This window comes from Passer montanus, unplaced genomic scaffold (genome assembly GCF_014805655.1).
Source record: "Passer montanus isolate IOZ18808 unplaced genomic scaffold, ASM1480565v1 scaffold43, whole genome shotgun sequence".
Taxonomy (NCBI): Eukaryota; Metazoa; Chordata; class Aves; order Passeriformes; family Passeridae; genus Passer; species Passer montanus.
In genome coordinates, this window is record NW_024369151.1 from 7,241,522 (window position 1) to 7,262,289 (window position 20,768).

A 20,768-nucleotide genomic window follows, 5' to 3' on the forward strand; every position below is an offset into this window, starting at 1 on the left:
TTCAGGGAACCCTCCCTTTAACGCTTTGGTATGATGAGAAAATATTTTCTAATCAAGAAACACCTCCAGAAAACTGTAATTTCAACATAGCAGACCGAAACTAAAACTGTAGCCAGGTGGGATTGCATCCATGTGCTCCTGCAGAGCTGGGATCCTGCACTGCCCAGCTGCAGTGGGGGTCATTCCCACAGCAGGGCAGCAGCAACTGCTTCACAACATTTTATAATTGCGTGAAACAACCCACAATGCTGCTCATTTTTGGGAGAGATCTCCTCTTTTTTTTTTTTTTTTTTTAATGCTAGCTGGGGCAATAAAAATCTAAACAAAAAACCCTGGAAAATCCTACTAGAAAATAGTGTTTGCTGCATGGCTTCCTAAACCCTGAGTATCAGCTGCCCAAGCAGTGCTCCAGTTACTCTGAACATTTTCCACAACCCAGTGTATTGAAAAGCACAAACATTACAGGCAAAGCACCCTGCTTACAAATGATGCTTAATTTGCAGTAAATAACCAAGTTAATTAGGAGTAATGATCCCCTAGACAGTCTCCACATCTAATTATTCTTTTAAAAAAATCTGGCTGCTTGATGCACTGCAGAAAAAAGATCTAGAGAGGATTTTTTCATTCCAGTTTTCAATTTATCTCACTACATTATTAATTAATAATAATTAATATTCAGGCACTCACATTTTTATTTACAATTCAAGGCATGAATTCTTTATGAATGATGATATGAACTTTTAAATTTAATTAAGTAATTTAGAGGTAATTAATGTGGAAATTCAGAATATAAACTTCCTACTTGTTTATCTTAAAAGTGCAGCACTTGTTATTAAAAAAAAAGACCTTTTTGCGATGCAAAATTACTGGGATATAAGAGATCATCTGCAGACTGACAGCTACAAAGTACATCAATTGGTCTTTCTGGCAGTTTCCTTATTCTCTTCTAGAAGGATCAACATTAAAAGTCAGACTGCATTACAGTCTAGCAAAGGCAAACAAGAACTGATGAACAGGAAAGCTCCCAGCACAAACAGCTTTTAAACAATGAAATGTTCCCAGCTTTGAACTACTCCTCCTTGTTGTTCTCAGACTTTGGAAGGTACTGGCCCTTTGGGAGATGAACAATTGAGCCACAGGGCTCCCTTTTAGAAGAGACACTCACAGAAATGATGGTGACATTTGCTCTACTGAGTCAGCTCTTCCTTGGCAGGGCTGTGAGCTGAGAATTTCCAGTTATCTGCACTTACTCCAGTAAAATAATTACCAGGAGCAGCCCAAATGCTGCTCTAGAGAGAGCACAACTCAGCTGGGAGCCATCTGTGCTGCCTAATCCTACAAAGTGACTCTAACAGCCAGGAACCAGCCCTCCAACAGGACTTTCTCTACTTGCCACAAAGCACACATTTACCCTGAGAGAGAACATCCACGGAGGGCTGGTCTGCATTGATGGATTTCAGAACTTTCTGGTAGATGTGGAAAATCTCGGGGAAGTTTCTGTGATATTCCAGCAGCTTCCTGGACACCTCCTGCTCTGAGAGATCTTCTGGTTTCACCAGTCTCTGCTGCACCTGGGGGTCACTTGGCCAGTCAAAGGTTGTGTGGAAAACCTCTGCAGGGAACATGGTTAGGAGCTGAGAGCATGAATTAACAGATCTCTAATTAAAAATGTCCCTCTTCATTCCACTCCTCAAAACATCCAGTCTGATTTTTTTATTGAGCTATGTCAGGATTCTATCTCGTGATGGATGATTGATGATAAAACTCAATAGACAATACAGAGCTGAGTTGATTTGACAGTTTATTTTATTTAATAGAAATGCTTTTATTTAATCTAATGGAAATTATTTTATTTACCCTAAGAGCATCCTTGCAACTCAGAAACAAAGCAGGACCTAGCAGAGATGCACAGGAAAATTATAAACTCACATGGACAGATCTAACCTTTAAATATTCTGTACTGCCACAGTCCACTCTTTGCAGGCTCAACAGTGAGCCTTTTATTTCCCTGTATTTTATTGGCACTGAAAATAACACAATATCAACAAATACCATTTCCAAACAGCTGAAATTTATAATTAAAAATTCCTACTAGTTCTTAAAGGGATCCCATTTAAATTTAACCCCATTAGTAGTACTACAATGTTTGTGAGACCAAGCAACGCTGCAGTCTGCAGTGGAGGTCAGGAACAAACAATACTGCACCTTGTGTGAGGGGATCCAGCCTTTTCCCACCACTCCTCTCAATCAGCACAGTGTCTGGGGCATAGAGCATAACTAGGCAACAAAAAGGGAAAAGGAGAAAAAATTAAAAATGTAACTCTTGTTAATTATTTGCTTTATTCCCTGTAACTGTTCAGATGTAGCCTAATATTAAAGGTGGCTGAATTTATCTTGAGCTCATTTCATTTCCCAGCATTCTCCCTGCAAATATTTTACTTCACTTTTAATCAGAATTTTGCTTCACCTACTAAACAATACAGTGGGATAAAATATCCATGAATCCAGTACCCATGGGCACTAACTGTCCCCATTACCCAAAAAACATCACCAGCAGCAATAAAAAATTGTCTCTGGAGCCTCAGACAGAAGTTCCCACTGAGCACTCAAGACTGATTCTCTTCTACACCACAAACATTACTTTTCACTCAGGTTCTTTGGTGGTGAGAGCAATGAAACTGATTTTTTTTATATATAACCTCACAGAAAAGTGTTCAAACTTGATTAGAAAGCATCAAAGGATGAAGAACCTGTCAGTTCCCTGGGTTGCTTTTGGCTAATCATCCTTGCAGTTAAACACTGTAATTTAATTACTATTTTCAGTGCATTTGATTACAGGTTTCAAACAAGTTCTTTTTATGACTTTTTTCTTTGTATTAAATGGCTTTTTCAGGCACTTTTCTCCCTATTAAGGTACTCACACACAGTAAATCTCATCTCCTCTCAATCTCCTTTTTGATTAACTAGACAGACTGAGCTGTAAGATTCTCATTCAGGTCTTGGTGGCACAGATATAATTGTGAGCAAAACTCAACTTCAGATGTTATTAGGTATATTAAAAATACATGCAAGTACTAGACATTAAACATTTTTGCCTAACTCTACTGCAGTGATTCTGAGTTCTTCATTAGCAGTTGAATATCATCCAAATCAAATCCAAAGTGACAATTCATCAAGTTGGATAAATTCTGTTCACTGTGCACTGGCAAGCTCCGCATTTATCATTTCACACTGCATTCCACACAATTTTTTATATTCCAAATAGGTCCTTTAACTACAATTTGGGACAAGTGGCTTCTCCTCTATGGCAAGGGCAGCTGTCAAGGTCTGTAAAACATTCCACCCAAAACCAGCCAGAATCCAGCCCCACTCTGAAAGGTCAAGCTTAAAATCATCACATTTCCACTTCACTTGGTGAAATTTACATTCTCTAATTCAACAGAAACATAAATTTGTGTTTAGCACATGAGGAACTGGTTTAGTTCCTGAGGACAAAAGCTGATTTTTAGAGATGGAGGTCAGGAGCAAAGCCACTTGTAGCTGCTCAAACCCACTTGGTGTAGGGAATGGAATTTACAGAGCTCTGACGTGGAAGGAGAAAAGGCTGTGAAAGACAGGGCTTAAAATCTCCCAGGTTACCTCAGACTTTCAACCCTACTGAAATATTCTGCTGTCTGGTGACTGTCTCCAGCATTGGTACTGAATTTATTGAGGATTTTTTGAGACAAACCCTTCTAGTCTTTCCTCCTGGATGCAATCACACACAAACCTTGAACTGCTTACCAACATGCCTAGGAAAAATGCCAGATGATTGCAGCAGCCATGCCTGCTCCTGATTTTCAGGGAAGCCTTCCAAAATCCATCCCTATTGAACAAAAACATGAAACAGTTATTGATCCTGGAAGGGAAAAAAACCCAAAATTCATACTAAATCTCAGTGCTGTTTACACAAAAATTACTTCATTCTGATCCTTTCACAGCACAGTATTTCTCATGGATGCTTGCGAGAGAAGAAAGCAAACATGGAGCACTGATATTTTTGTGAAATTCATGCACTGATTCCACTGCCACACAGCAATGGGAACTTATGGGTTGTAGCAATGATTTTTTTTTTCATGTTTTAATCTTAAAAATAAAAACAAACCAACTTCTATCTCAAATAAAAACAACCCAAAACAATTTCTACCGTTCTGAAATATTCAAAAGGATACCAGCCCACACTGTGTATATATATATATTTTAAAAAAAGGAGCTAAACAAATCTAAAGACAGATTTAATGCCAAGAATACTGAGGAAAATATGCATGCTTTCATTATTTTCTTAAATTATACAGGAAAACTCACAGTAATGGAACCAGCGTTCCCAGAGCTAATGAAGCAACAGAGCAAAAGAAAGAAAAAAGAAAAAAGAGCCTTTTGCTCCCTTAAGTCCTTGTTATAGCCAGCTAAGTGTTGGATTGAGCATCTTTAAAAAAACATTTACAGATCTGTGAAATACCGACGGAGAGCTGCAGCCTCGCTCAGTTTTTGTCTGATGCAGTATTTGAAATCTAATCCACTTCCCAGGCTCACATCTGAATCTTCTGAGCTCTCCCTAATTTATCTGGCAGTTGCCTGAGCACACAAGTCCTTGCTGCTCTATCCCACCCCTCAAAATAACTTTGTGATACCACAGGAAATCTGGGAGCCACCTCCGTGCTGAAATAAAGGAGATATTTTAATATTGCATTAGCTGGCAATCACTCTCAACTCCCTTATAAATCTGGTGCTCTGTCAGGGTGGGGTCCAAAGGTTCTCCAATATTTCAGGGAAATCTATCTCCAGGACTTCTGTGGGAGGGAATGGGCCATTCCAATTACACAAGGAAATAGAGCAGACTATTTAAAATTCCTTAATTAGCCTGGTTGCAGGAACATGTCATCCTGCTGACAGATGTAGAAAATACAAGACTCAAGTAACTGCAAGCCATTTTTGCCACTCCCAGTGTTTGCTCTGCCAAATTCGAATGAACCACTGGCTAAGGTCACACAGGTGCTGAGAAATCAATTTATCCCTTGGGACTTGCAGAAGGCAAAGCTGAACAATGTTTGTAGTGCTATGCCAGGGACTTCAGCACTAGTTTGGAATATACTGTGTACAAAATACACACATATAGACCCAGATCTTCTAGGGAGAAATGGCATCTGAGGTCTGATGGCAAATAAATCGATGCCAATTTACAAAGACTATAAATCTGGCTTGTTTTCTCCACTCTGAGTGTAACATTTTTGGAAACTAAAACAAAACAAATAAAAAAAAAAAAATTGCCCCACAAAACCTGAAGTCACTACAGCTTATGGCTCAAATCACATAATGTGCAACAGGCAGTAAAAACAATACTGTAACAATAACAGATCCATACTTTTAACAATCCACAGCAAACTTCAAGAGGTTTACACACAAATTTCAAAGGTCCTTAAAACAGGCAATAAGCAATTTTACAGCAAAAAGTTCGGGCTATTTAGGAAAACAAAGCTCAATAAATAGCTCCCTGCAGAAAATATATTTTAAGGCATTAAACAAATGCAAAACCAACACACAGTACAAAAATAGTGAGCATTTTGGAGCTGATTTCCAAAGGTCTCCGAGTTGCAGGGTATCAGTCAGTCCCTAATTAGAATATATTATCCATCTACTTGACACTTCAGTGAAATGTCTATTCCAGCACGGGGCTGCAGCTTTGTTCAGAACAGGTTTATTGATATTCTGCTGCAGCCCCTCTCCATACCCCCAGTGGCTCGGTTCTGTTTTATCACACATCAAAAAGGCCGTATGCTCAGGGCACCCCATGCACAGCTCGGAGCTGGAGGTCTGAACAGCTGCAAGTGGTGTGCTATCACAGGAGGGACAAGCTCCAAGCAGATGTCACAGATAAAATAAAAAAAAAAAAATTAAAAAAAAAAAAGGGAGAAAAAAAAAGAGTGAAAAGAGAGTGTGGCTTGGGAACGGAGCAAGAGGAAGGAAGACACAGCAGAGCAAGACCTGACTTACAATATGCCTATCATGCTTTATGCAAACACTGGTCTTTTTTTGCCCTCCTGACTGTCATTAAAGTGTAATTAGTAACTTCACATGATAAATTTGTTTCTTTAAGAAGCCATCTATTTTTGGTTCTTGGTAGCAGTACCCTTCTATCCAGGCGTGGATTGCACCTTATCACACCAAGGCTGGAACAAAGGCTAAAAGTGAGCAATTCCATGGTGCCTGCACTCTGTGGTCACTGCTCCCTCTGTCCCAGCTGGAACCTCCCTGCTGTCCCACATGAGCCCTGCAAACAGAAATTCTGCTGCTGCCTTAATGCCAGGTGAGCTGCTCCTTGGAGACCCAGGCCATGCTGGAAAAGCAGCAGCAAGGATGCACTTTCAAAGGCATCACTTTCCTCTCCAGACTTCAGGAATCTGGAGAAAAGGAACTGCTCAAGGTCATTCCCAAATGTAAATCTCTCTGCTTTGCTGGCAGTTCTCTCAGCTATGATACCAAGCCTACAGACTTTCACACTTTCCACCACAATAATAATGACTTGGGTATTCAAGTTCCCTCCTGTTATTTGACCTGAACATCCTCCATATTTTTTTTAAATTACCAAATCCAAAATTGACACTGCCTTTGAATAAAGAAAAAGAAGCAGCAGAAAGAAATAATGCTGAATTATGTGGCACATTAGGAAAAAAAATCTCAGCTAGAAGCACAAAGGTCATGAATACAGCTGTTTTTAGGAAAACAAGTAATCACAACAGTTTTTCCACATTATTATTCAGTGGTTTTGAATAAGAATTACAAGGTTTTCACTCCCAAATAAAGAAAGGGGTCAGAAAATAAGACATACACCAAAAAAAATAATAATATCACTAATGGCTTTGCCAGTAGGGATCTAAAATTCTGGAGATTTTCAGAGCACAGCAGACTGAGGAGTGCAGCAGAAATACTGACAACCCAGCTCTTGCAGCCCATCAACATGAGCAGTGTAGATGATGGAAAGTGCTCAAACCTTGCCAAATTTCCCATTAGAAAGGAACCTCTTACGCCCCACATGAGTTCTGTCAGTGGAGTAAGGGTAAGATGTTTTAAAAAGTTCCATTCTTCTCAGAAAACAGAAAATGTGGTGAACAGGCAGATTCTCTCCCTGGATAAATCTTTGTAAAATCAATGTCTTTGCATGGAATTTCACAGAGAAAACATTATTAACTTTAGCTAACAAGGTAAAATCATTATTAACTTTGGCTAACAAGGTAAAACCAAACAGAGCCAATCAAGGTAAAACCCAAACAGAGCCAATCAAGGTAAAACCAAACAGAGCCAATCAAGGTAAAGCCCAACAGAACTATTGTTTTTCTTTGCCTTCCCTTTCAAGAGCAGCCACAAAAAATGCCCATCTCAGCTCATTCTGCCTCTCTTTGTGTGACTCACTGGGCTAAGCTTGGTTTCTAAAGATCCTGACCCTGCAGGAAGATGGCTCAGCTCTCCCTCAAACACATCCTGAGCAATCTCTCTCCAGTCCATGAATTCCCTCCACAACCCCAGCAGGCAGAGGGGCTGCAGCCAAGCTGTGCTAACCCTGCAAGATGAAAATTCTCTGTATCAGCCTCACAAGAGCCAGGCTCTAACATAATGTCTGCAATAAGTTTCCTGTGAGTGCTGCAAGACCTCCCCACCTGATCCCTCACAGTCCTGACTGGGTTTGTGTTACAAGAACACATAACACAGGGCCTCAGCAGAGCTGTTGATCAATAAAAATGTTCTCCTTAGAGAATGCCAGTGACATCTATAAACCTGTGAGTGTCAAAACAACGGCACAAAAAATCCTGTATTCCTACTGTCAGTGGGATGAAAGCTGCACAATTAATGCCAAGGCAATGACACCACAAGGAGAAATAAAACAAACAGCTGGTGGTACTGTGGTCCAACATGCTGCTCCTAATCTGGGAACATTTTCAGTGAAAACATGCTGACTCATGTTTTGAAAGAAATGGCATAAATCTGGTCAGTGATGTAAAAACCCTACAGCATTAATTCTGCTTTGAGTTACACACAGAAAATATTACACTTAAAATGCATAGATCCCTTTTCAAAGGAGAAAATAGTTTGTGGTCACTTTGTGTGTATCTATGTATTAATATTAAGATTTTTAATAAGCATCACACCTTTGAAAAACAAATAATGTGTTTTTTTCTGAAACCAGTTGAAACCTCAGCTGGGTTGATAACATCCACTTCATTCTTGCTGAATGTCAGGGAAGCTTCATAAGGTTTTTTTTTCCCCCCTGGTTCTGTAAGACACCCAGCACTGATTCAGTGCTGCTGGTGACAACAACAGGAACATAAAATGCAGGCAGGACTCTGTGCAGCCGTTGGCATTTTAACCACCTTGTCACCTTACTCATACATGACCTAATACTTAAAATAACTCACGGAGAGATCCTTCCCTCATTATTGACAGGAGAACTAAAGCCATGCCAACAATTATAGAAAGCACAGGGAAAAAAAGATGGAAAATAAGGTGGATGCAGCCTGTGGAGAGCGATGGATTTTGCTTGTCCACTGACAGTAAAACTCACTTTAACAAAGACTGGGAAAAGTAGCTGCTGAAAACATGTGTTCTTTTAATCAGGGAAAGAGACCTATCTGGAAAAATGAGCATTTTTGAGAGGTTTTAGAGCTCTTGTTATAAAAGAACTAAAAATACCACACAAATGAACAGGACACTGTACCACACGTGGTTTTATGCAGGTTCTCCTGCCAGCTGAAGGGCCTAGGTCCTGTGTGCATTTATTACAAATAAAAATACATTGAGTGCTACCAGATATATAATCTGGAGTGCTAAGTTACTATAGTGAGTTAAAGTGAAGTAAAATAGCTCAGCTGAAAAGACCTTCAAGGAAAACCAGACAGACCCATATAATTCAAGCACAGTGAACAGCAATACAAAAGTTTAATTCAACCTTGCAAATTCAACATTAATAGGTCAATTATAGAGTAAGGTCGGCAGTGTTTTATGAAGAAAAGTTGATGCTATTTAGGATTTCTGCAAATCCCTTTACTTTTTTTTTCTTACAAAAATCATTGTTTCAGTCTCCCAGATGATGAAACATAGAGCAAGAAACATGGGATGCCACAGCTTTGAGCACAACTAAACCTATTCAAGCTAAGAGTGAAAATATTAATTATTACCCAGAAGACAATATATTCAAATGCAGTGTTTCCTAACAGAGGAAGAAAAAAGAGACACAACAAGAAAGAAATAAAACCTAAATTAGTAACGTTAAGACTCCTCTCCTCAAGAAGAGCCAAAACCTTAACAATATTGATTTCTATCTATTTTCTGTTTATATTTTTGTCCACTCCATCTCTGCCAGTTGCCCCAGGCAATCAACAAAGCTCTGCTTGTTCAGCCTTTGATCATCTCTGTGCTGGAAGATTAGCATATGCATACTCTCATCCTCCCCTTTATCCTGTTAATAAAGCTCCAAACTCCCTCCGCTGATGTTCAAGAAAGCAAGCAGCTCGGGAGCCCCCATGGTTTGCCCCCATTCCCTGCTCTGCTCAGGACTTGGAATGCTAAATACCAGGCACGAGTTGTGTAAGTGCTTATCCAGCAGCCCTCTGAGGAGCAATTCTTACTTGTTTGATGCAGTCCACGTTTGACAGACGTTCCTGGATCAGATTGGCCCAAAGCGCGTTGGGAATTTTCTAAAGAAAGAACAAAACAAAACAAAAAAAAGAAAAAAAAAAGGGCTGAATATTCACAATTGAGTTCAAAAGGAATTTTACCATGCAGGCACGTTGTGGTTAAAGGTGAAGTGAGATGTCTTCTTGGAAATAAAGAAATAAATAATTCTGTGCGAGTCCCGGGTCATTAACATGAGTTAATGACAAAGAGTTAATAAGGGCACAAAAATCAGTGTTAAAGGGAAGCTGAGCACAGAGCATGAATATCCATGAGGGTTTTGCACACTGACATGGAAGCAGTGCCAAGTTCTGCACACTGACACACACACATTGGACATCAGACCTGCAAAGGGATCCAGAAGAACATCGCATCCAGCATCCTTTTAACCACACGGGTCTGACCCTGACTGCTCCGTGTGACACAGCTCAGCTCTCATCAGGGACCTGCCAGCTCTCAGTGACACAAACAGGACCTCAGACACTGAGCAAACAACACAAAGAGCCTGATTTTCAGGAGGTTTGTTTCATAGCTTCAAGTAACTCTCATCATCCAAAAGGTTTATTTAAAATATATTTTACAGTTGAACTTAGTTTATTTTTAAACTCAGGACTGTGAATTGGGATGGAAACTGCACCTGCCAATATTTTCAAAGTGCTGTTTAGTTCTGTGACTGCTGCTTTGCCCATCTCTAGAGATGTTTTGTAAGAAGGTATTTGCTATGTGACAGAAGAACAAAGTTCCTATACAGATCAGCACCCCTCAACATTTCTTCCATTGCATTTGATTTCCTAACAAGTAATCAGCAATACTCTACTTTCCTTCCAGTAAGAATTTGCTCCACTAGCTTGTTAATTTAGGCTTTCATTCTGTGCTGAACTTGGTTAAACTCTGAGTTAAGCAGTTTAACTCAAAGTCTAAACTTCTGCTCATGCAGCTCATGACAGCCATTAATCATTTCAATAAATGACTTGTCTTATTTATTCTGTCATTATTGGTAAAAAGAATACTCAGAAAAGAACCAACCTGCAATCAGATTCTCTACCTCCCAATTAAAATAAATTATCTTTCACTTAACAATGTGAGCTTGACTCTCTGTTCCCTTTAGTTCCACATCCTGTGGCTTCTCATGCCTTTTTCCTAACCACTTTAAAGGGTATAAACCTAAAAAGGAGTATTTCTATAGGCTGGGAGGGGTAGACAGGGCAGGAATCAGATGCTTCTCTGTATTCAAGATAATCTTTCAACATGTTTTTCCAATCTACATATTTTTCCCAATCTACATATTTTTTCCAATCTAATTGCCACTAATTGTTAATAATTAGACAATTGTCTTTTAATAAGACAATTAATTACATTACTTATCAACTAATCCTGGGACTCTGGCACCTGGAAAAAATATTCTTTGGAGCAACTCTTTTGAACTTCAATTCATACAGTGAAAAAATCTGGCTGATGATGTGGGAGGATTTCATAAAATCATCTTCACTGGATGCTGAAGCAATCTCACAAGGAGTGGTGGAAATGGTCCCACAGAAGGCACTTTGAAGCAGGGTGGAGAAAGTGCTCCAGAACACACAGCAGAGCCCAGGAGGGCCGGGCAGGCAGGGTTTGCTTTTGTTTATCTCTTTTGTCCCCAGCTCTCAGTGCCTCTCCTCACATCAGCCAGTGCCGGAGCAGGCAGCAGAGCAGGAGGGAAGGAAATTGCAGGGTTTGCTGAGAGCCAGCGGGTCCCCAGGGTGCTCTGGCAGAGCCTCCTGCTGCCCCTCGCTGCTGGAACCTGTCACCTTCCAAAGGGGCACCACGCTGCTCCCAGGGACAGCCAGGGCCTGCCTGCTCCTTTCATGTGTCATGTCAAACCAGGCTGCACGCTGCTCTGCTCAGCCCTGCCAAACCAATTTAAACCAAATCTATCCGCCCTTCTCTCCGTGCAGTGCTGCTCTTGCTCCTGCCTTTGGAGAGGGGTTTGCTGCACAAAAACAACCAAGGACACGCATTCAGGTATTTCAGAAATATTTCAGTGTTTCAGCTCCTTCTGCTCTCTGTGGCTCAATTCCAGTCTCATTTCCTGGGCAGTTTTCCCCCCACCGAGCAGTGGCCTACAAAATCATTTTCAATAGGCTGCTTGCAGAATGCCTAATTATTCCACTAGAAATCAGAGTATCTGGTACATATCAGGCAGCCCATTTATAATTTATCTCTCATAAACACATAAATATATGGTGAGCCTGGGAGGTGGGGTTGCACTTCCCAGAAATCTGCAGCAATGGACAGTGACACACATTTGACGAAGCCAAACCACACCTCACCCACAGAGCTGTCCCAACACTCACAGCAGGTAAAGGAAAAGCTTCTGTGGGATTTTGGTCAGGTTCAGAACCACTTTTCTGGTTTAATCGCTATTTCCATACTTGCTGAAAAACTGTACCCACTCATGATTAATTTTAAATATTCCATGTTATTTCAGGAACATCATACTTCAATTTCCATGTCTGGTCTACTCAGAGTTCTATTTCATTTCCCTTTCATAAAATTCCCACACTTTTTTGGTAGGGCAGCATTTTCAGTAGACATTTTTCTTGGAAATTTTGGATATATTTGCTCTGAAAACAACTTCAGCTAAAATTTCTAGCTTCTCCACATTGGCACCTTGGAGAGAACAGCAATCAAGCTTGAAGAAATTTACCAGGATCCTGAGTATATCATGAATGTTTAGATTTAGTTTGTCCAGATAAATACACATGAAAGGCTGGTCTTTTTTGGATACACAAACCTGGAACAGTTTATTTTTGTTCCTTCAGAGTGGCTTACCTTGGAGTAGGTTGGAATGCTGACCATGCATAGTTAAGGATGCCTTGGATTTATTTTTCTCTTCCATTTTATTTCTTTTTTAAAAGCACAGGGATGTGACACAACTCTGGAGCAGTTTTAAGTTATTAGGTATTATGCCAACACCTTAACTGCAATTTAGTGTAGCATTAAGAGCACACCCATCCCATGATCCCACAATTACCACAGTTGTTTCAACTTCTTATTTTATCCAGTTAACAGGAAAAGTGAAACATGCAATAGCTCATCATTAGACTTCACTATAGGAAAACCTGAAGATGCTTCCTATTAACATTATAATAACTAGAGATGAGGGAATAATTTGCAATGATTTATCCAAAAATGTAGCCTCTTTTTCTGCTCATGGAATATTTATTGGTAGCTTGTGGTTCTTCAATTTACTGAATATTCAAAAATATCTGACTTCTTTTGGAGTATTTTTACATGCAGAATGATCACATTTTGCTTTGAACACTCAGTATTTAAAATTCACTACCTGAGCTGTGCTCATTAGCAAGTGGCCAGGTATGTGTGGGTGAATGATTGCTTGTTCAACTTGAAAAATGGAGCTTCAGAGAGCAATAATGGATTTCAAAAATGCCTTCCATGGCTTCCTGTGCCAGGAAAACCCAAATGCTTTAATGGGTGAACACAAAAGAGATGAAAGCTTGGCTGAAGATGAGTAGGTAAAATATGTGAATCTTCACACCAGGCTCTCCAAAACCTACAGCCTTAGCTCCTGCTTTTCCTCCTCATTTATTAAATTGCTTTGGCCAAGACTACAACTTTTTAATGCCCTGTTATATCCAAACTCATGTAAAAGCTCTTGTTCTGCTCCTGAACATTCATCCCAACCTAGAGGAATCCAGGAGCTCCCTCCTAATTCCAGGAGTTACATTCAGAGAAACAAACTCATATAAAAGAACAAAATTATTTAGTGGAAGGGTCTAAAAATCAAATCCAAAGGCAAACTGCACAGTGCTGAACCACCAGCAGCCTCTACTCTGCAGGCCCTCCTCACTACCTGATTAGCCTTGACATTTTTGACTTTCATCTTCCACACCATCCATCTTTTTAAATCAAATAAGCCCAAAAGGACACCCTTGAAAGTGCATCTGTATAGTCTGAAATATGTTAATAATTACAGTAATTAAACCAAAGGGAATTTTTGTTTTAAATTCTCCCCCTCCAAGTATAAATTTATGAACCTATCAAAACAATCTTTAATAATTAGAACTAAGATTTCAAAGTACATATTCTCAGTAAGAATAATTCCATATCACCCCAGCCAAATGCAAACATTTTTGCCAGTGGGTTCAGGGAGTTCAAGGAACTCTTTCCTCTCAGATCTTGAAGTGTGCTACTTGAGGCATCTCCAAACTTCATTCACTAATCCAGTATTTTATCCAATTTTATAATCACTACCTTATTTTAGCCAAATTTTCTAGGGAAAAAGCCCAAATCTGTGTATCACACTATCTGCCATCTCAGTAAATTACAAATGTGTTGGCCAATTCCAATTCTAAATTGGATTTAGGAGGGGTGTAGAATTCCTACAGACAGGAAATTGCTTAAGATTTTATGAAAATAGATGATAAGGGACAAAACAAACTCAAACTAGTGGACTTGTTAGAGAAACTCACAAAAACCCAGACTTCTTCCAATCTATTTCTCATGGAATGCCTTGACACTGGAGAAAGGAATCAGCCAAAAAGGCAGGAATCAGATACTTCTCTGTATTCAAGATAACCTTTCAACATGTTTTTCCAATCTGTCACTAATTTTTAATAATGAGACAATTAATTACTGATCAGCTAATCCTAGGAGTCATGACACCTGGAAAAAATGTTCTTTGAACATCAATTAGGATACCCACAATGAGTGGATTTAAAAATCTGACTGGAGCAACTCAGGTGCACAGAATTGGGGAAAATTCAACAATCTGAGTCAGCTGCTCCTGCCTCAGCTTGAGAGCTTCCAGGGCTGTCAGGAGCTGACTGGATTGTCATCCTCCTTTTGAGTTAATGCACCAAGTAAGTTATTTGTGTCATGCTACAGAGAAATCAAGCATGCACAACTAAGTAGCACTGTCAGATCAAAAAAAGTTCTTTGTGTACATATTTTCCAGAGCATTTTGTACCAAAGGAGACCTCAGAGATTAATGCTTATTTTATCGAGATTATCAAACATGCCCAGATAGAAGACACTGTGTTTAATAATAGAATGAAGCATTCTCCAGGCTGGATTGTGCATTCCTGGATTTTCCCCAGTTCTGCTGCTTGTTCCAAGGTTGGGATTTTCAAGACCTCCTTTACTTTGCATTGTCTCCCTCTCCTGCCCCTGCTCTGTGTCCTGACACACCAATGTACAACACAGAGACAAGAGAGTCTTGGCTCTCATCTGCTCAACTCAGCAGTGGAAATCATGGGAATGCCACGTAATTCCTGTTCTGTGACACGAGAACAACTGTTATTATATTCTCTTACACACCTGGTTTCTTTCTTTATATGCCTTTGCTTCCTCTGTCTGCATTAATACTTCCTTGAATAACAAAGTCTCCTGAGAGACACGTATGGCATTGAAATGTTTACAAAGCCACATTGCCTGAGGGGAGAAAAAAAAACACAGGTTGAAATATTTGGAAAGAAAATGAAGCAATTTTTTTCAGAAGGCTGCAGAAAGACAGAGCTTTCCTAGCCAGACATTTAAGTACACAGACATATATAAGCAACTTTAAGTAGTTTATTATAAAGATGTTAAAGAGTATCCAGCTTTGAATAATGACTTTTTCATCTCCTGTACCTTAACACAGAATTTAAAGAAGGAAATACTCTTCCTGCCATGCCCTCAGCAGCATCACCTGGCGTTTCTGAGGTTCAAATGCAACGCTGACCTTTGCATTTAATGGTGCCAGTGGACATGAGACAACTGACCATGCAAATGGGGCAATTCACAGCAAGGGAACACCACAAATGTGTAATTAACTTACTTCCCCCAGGCTAATTAGTCCTGCTAAAAGGCTGGGGAAAAAAGGCAGGCAGAATTCTGTTGCATTCCAGTAGTTTCACTACCTGAGTGAGTTCTCACAGACCTCACTTGAAAATATCTATTTAACCTGCAGTGTAACACGCAGGTGTATCCCTCAGGAATGTCACCCTTTAATTCGTCTTGTGCTCATCCATCACTTGGCTAGATCTCAAAATTCTTTTCCCAGAATAAAATTAACCAAAATGCTGAGCTCAGTAGAAAGTAAGAGAGGGGTAAGTGCTACAACACTGAGGGTAAGGTACTCACAACTGTAGTTTTCCCAGAAGCAGGTGGACCAAGGACACAAATTCTTGGAGCTATGGAACAAGGATATGCAAACGTCAGGGTGCAGAACAGCAAAAATCCCCACCAGTTTCCCATAATATCAATGTAGCCACCATGAAACAATTATTTCAGCTGGAAAGCTGCCTCAGTGGAGATTTCAGGATTGGGCTCCACTGGGGAAAAAAATGGGGAGCAGAAAATCAGTGCCAGCTGGGTCCTCCTTTAATCTCCGTGGTCAATGAGATTAACACTCTAACCATGCCACTTGGAGAGATAGATGAGATATGTATATCTCAATCCATTTAAACACATGGAGAGTTCAGTGGGTGAACCATAAGGTACAAACATTTTCATTCCTGAGTTTGACTTTTATTCCTGAAACACTGATTCGGAACTAACACATTTTGTGATGAAAAAATATTTCAGTTTTTAATTTCACCTAAATAGGTTGTGTCAGGGCTCAGAGAAGATTTAGGTACTGCAGAATTAAGGACTCCCTCACTATGCTTTTTGACAGCTGCCTTCAATTTTTCTAGTCACCATTTAAAGTAATTTTCCTCATTTCTGTTTCTTGTGTTTCTCTGCTGCAAGTCCCTCTCCTTTCCCTGAGGGGGCAAGGTGCAAAAAAAAGCATCCCAGTTCTGAGGAATTCTTAATCCAGTGCACACACACAACACAATAGGCATTACTGCCCTGAGCTTGGTTGGGAATGAATTAGAGGCGAGACAAACACGAGAAAATGGAGTTGCTCTTAGGAAAGTATTTGGAACTTTTTCTATAAATACACTTGGGCTGCAATCCCTTGAACTGTCATTTTATATTAACAGCTTTGATGTTTTTTCCCCCTATACCACAGGGGAGGAAAAAAGCCCCAAATCAGAGTCTGTGCAGGAGGGACTGGTTAGTATTTACTGGGAGTAAGACGGGTCAGAGCAGAGGGGGGATCCACTCACCCAAAAACCTCCTCAGCTCTCCACAACCAAGGGAGATCGTGTCTGATGGGAGCAGACAGGCAAGGATGTGAAATGTATTTTCATGAGGCCTTCCATGCACTTAACAGTTACTGGGCAGGTGCAATTTTTAAACATACATGAAACCCAAATTACAGATTCATCTTTACAAAGTTATCTGACTTGGAAGGTTTAAGAACAACTCCCCCCTTATTGGTTCTTGCAAGTGCAACAGAACTAGTACACAATGTAGAAAAATACTTTAAAAGGATACATCAGCTGTTTTTATCACCTAATTTCTTTCAAATGTAATGTGATTAAATCCTAGGGTTTTTTTAAAATCTAACACCTTGAAACTCCAGCCCGGTACTTAGGAATTATTTATAAACAGCGTCATAAAAGAGTGCTTGGGTGCCAACACTAATCAACTTCTTCAAACCACTTCAAAGAAAATCAAAAAACCTTTCCATCCACAGATCCTTTTGAGGTTTAACTAGGAGCATGATTTAAAATTCACAAGAAAGCCCTTAGGTATTGAAGCTTTAATACACAGCTTTCTTGGACAAACGTTTGATAAAAAACGAAACATACCATTATATACACCATCTCATGCTTTAATATTGCCCAGGGCTACTGTAAATGCTCACTTTGTACTAAATCTGGTTTGCTCTCTGCTTAGTGGCTGGCAGCAGATGGGGCAGTGTAATTCACTGATTTACTCATTTGCACACTTGTAGGACGCCTCTAAAGGCTTCTCCCCAAACATATCACACAGGGGCACTGCCAGGACACCACTGGGTGTAATGTTTAACCCCTCCAACCAACAAACAGTCATTTTAATACTGTATTTAATGCTGCAGCTCCAAAGCAGCAGCTACATGAAGGCAGGAAATTCTGGGAAATGCCTTTTTCTTCGGTAACAAATCATATTTAATTCTGTGTTAATCTCAATGAGATGCTACAGGATTTACTCATCCAAGTAAAGCAAGTTCTAACATTCAACAACAATTTCAGCAACAACAAATTACTCCTTTTGTCAGGTGTAAATTTGGGTTCCTATTCCTAAAGATGGGTTCCTATTTGAATCCTGGAATAGCACAAAACAACAACTGGACTCACAGAATTCCATTTAAATCCAAAAGATTCTATTATTAATATTAATACAGCAAAATTTGCTTAATTTGTAAGAGAAATCCTTTGTCAAAGAGGAGAAGCACAGGGTACATACTGAACATTCTTGCAGAACTTTTTTACATTCCTTCAGAGGTTCGAGAGCAAAGGAGGAGCTCACAGAAAAACCACTCAGACCCTGAAAGTCTTTTTCATTACAAACCAAGATACCACGTAAAAAACTTGCATTTCTGAATACGAAAGAATTATCAGTCTTTATGTGGCCCTTGAAGGCTTTTAGAAGGAACACATGAAAGAACAATAGCACAGAGCCCGAAGCACAAACACTTTGCCACACATTTGACCCACAAGATTTTCAAGGCAGTTGTAAGCTATAATCACCATTAGACTTGTTTATATTTTTTAAAGTACTTTGGATCTTATTATTAATTAAAAAGGTTTTCTAACCTCACACCTGGGATAGATGCAATGCTTCTTTTCCACACATCTCTGTTTGAAATTTTCTCTAGGGCTAAAACTGTCTAGGCAAGGCAAGATCATGAAAATTCATCACTTTACTGATGGCTCTAATAAGGTTTTTTTTTCTTCTAAATAGTCAGCACCTTCCACCATGATCAAAAAGTAAAATCAACTCTGCTACACATTTCTGTTACATTATTTTCCATATAATTTAGTCTTAAAACAACATTTAGGCTTTAATTTTAAGTGGAGCTCCTCTCCTTCCTTAACAGGGTTTCCAGACCAAAAGCAGACAGCATTTTCCCCTTGACAAACAACTGCTGTAATTCTGTCTTTAGCCTCTAAGTACTGAAGTCATGAGATGGAAACCTGCCTAACTCTGTTAAAATAATACTGTGGGGCTTCAGGACAAATGTTGGCCCAATGTGAAGAAATTTTATCAGCATTCTATCAGACTGCAGGAAATTCTTCCACATATTTTCCATGGGTTTACAAACCAGATTGATTATTCACGCTGCCTGCACCAGAAAAGGCTGGGCACAATTTGCAGGATTTGATTTTTTTCCCCTTTAACATATTTAGCAGCATTTCAATCACCATCCATCTGATCAGCACCACTCACAGCACCTCCAGTGATAATGATTTCATTGATGCTGCAGCAGAACTTTCATAATGGTTTACTCTGGTTTTAAAGAAACATCAAAGCTCCATGACACCAGCTCTCCCTGACAGCTCACGCAGAACAAAAATTGCAGTTCACTTGTGCATATCCAAATATAATCTGCCTAAGGGTGAACAGTTTGTAAATCAAATAATTTGATTGAGGGTACATGCTTTTATTGTGCAGAATACAGACTCCACGTTCAATTTACCAGGTTTTGTTCCACAGAGCAGCAGACACACTCACTGCTCCTTCAGCTGAGGAACTCATTAACAGCAACCAGTAACAAACTAATCAAAAAGCAGAGAATCTGCCAGCCCAGGTAGAATAGGAACCCAAATTTACACCTGACAAAAGGAGTAATTAGCGAGCTTAAAGACAACAGGAAATATCAGATGGGGCACAGAAGGCATTAATAATTGATACACCAGAACTCTTTGTTATTCCCTTAGAGGGTTTCATTGTTATAACTGTTAAAGTGCATTTCTTATTAGATTACCCACTAAAAAAAGAAATTAAAAGCATCTTGCCTATAACTATTCCAAAATGCTCACCGTTTTTTTTTGTTTCCCCCCTCCCCAAGACTCAGCCTGAAAAGTTTGATCCATCACTGCCAAGGGCAGCGCAGCTCCCAGCAGCTGTTTACAAATCAGGAGCTGAGCTGCTTCTGGTGTCTCCATTCCCACTTACCATCGTCATTGTTTTGCTTTAAGTGGTTTATCATGAACTCAATGGGGTCATCTGGCTTATGAATTAATAGCTCTTCAAGCATGTTCTGGAAATAAATAGGGCAAAGTCAGGGGAAGGTTTAACACGGCCCTGCAGTCGTGATATCTCGCATTCTTACAGCAATGTTACAGTGAGGATCCTGAACGGCTTATAAATGCTTTTTTTTTTTTTTTCACAAAACAATTTATAAATACTTATTTTTTTTTTTTTTCACAGACAAAATTGAGACTTCAGAGCCTATTTTAGATGCTGAACAACTGAAGATGGTCAGAAAATTGCCAGTGAAAGAACCCAACCTATTTGTGTTGGCTCATTTATGGTACACAGGTACACCAGGAAGGTTTGGCTGGAGCAGCCTGGGGTTGAAAATGTTTGAGGCAGCACTGACATAAAAACCATGCAAGGAGTTTGAAAACCAGAGTTAACTTCAATTTGTGTCTCTGCAGGGCAAGATGAGCCTTCTCTAGCACATCCCACAAGCCTCTGACTAGCCCAGAGGAGTGCAGAAAGGACAAGAGCTGTGGAAAACACAACCACAGAAATGCACATTTCACACCTGTACCAGCCTTGGCTCCTGCATGAAAAGCAGTGGGGAGAAAAAAGCAAAAAAAGGCTTAAAGCCTTGCCTGGAATTCTGCTTTGGAGCCCATTTTCATGTTGAAAATGAGGTTATACAGAGCCTTGTTTCAGCTCCCATCAGCAGTGGGGAGCTTGCAGTGCTTTCAGGGAGGATTTGGGCTTTACAGGCAGAAAAAATAAAACCTCTGAGAACTCCATACATTTCCTAGCAAGACATTTCAGCCCAGCCACGAGTCCTGTAATTAAAACTAAACATCAAACAGAACTAATGCTCTAATTTAGACAAGCTGCAGAAATGCTCGTGCTGGAAGAGACATTTCTAAAGAGCAGTCATAACACTCTTATATTTGCAACTAAATTCCATAAAGTCCATAACATTTTATATCCTCACCGACTGATTGTCTCTTATTAGAGTG

At 39.7% G+C, this 20,768-nt stretch overlaps 1 protein-coding gene across 9 annotated transcripts in view; it reads right to left on the minus strand.

Annotated features, from left to right (window-relative positions):
* Positions 1 to 20,768, minus strand: part of AK8 (adenylate kinase 8) — a 66,173-nt gene that overhangs the window by 43,844 nt on the left and 1,561 nt on the right. For 4 of the 9 annotated variants that reach the window (XM_039720260.1, XM_039720255.1, XM_039720253.1 and 1 more), the window contains exons 2-8: positions 19,735 to 19,819; positions 15,826 to 15,875; positions 15,022 to 15,135; positions 9,657 to 9,725; positions 3,784 to 3,865; positions 2,206 to 2,277; positions 1,412 to 1,612 (exon numbers count right to left, since the gene is read on the minus strand). In XM_039720260.1, coding sequence (XP_039576194.1) covers positions 1,412 to 1,612; positions 2,206 to 2,277; positions 3,784 to 3,865; positions 9,657 to 9,725; positions 15,022 to 15,135; positions 15,826 to 15,875; positions 19,735 to 19,819 — 673 coding nt within the window. Of the gene's footprint in view, positions 1 to 1,411; positions 1,613 to 2,205; positions 2,278 to 3,783; positions 3,866 to 9,656; positions 9,726 to 10,047; positions 10,107 to 14,174; positions 14,261 to 15,021; positions 15,136 to 15,825; positions 15,876 to 15,956; positions 15,988 to 16,796; positions 16,822 to 19,734; positions 19,820 to 20,768 lie in introns of those variants that run through there. The other 5 variants (XM_039720258.1, XM_039720259.1, XM_039720257.1 and 2 more) reach the window with 5 other exon arrangements.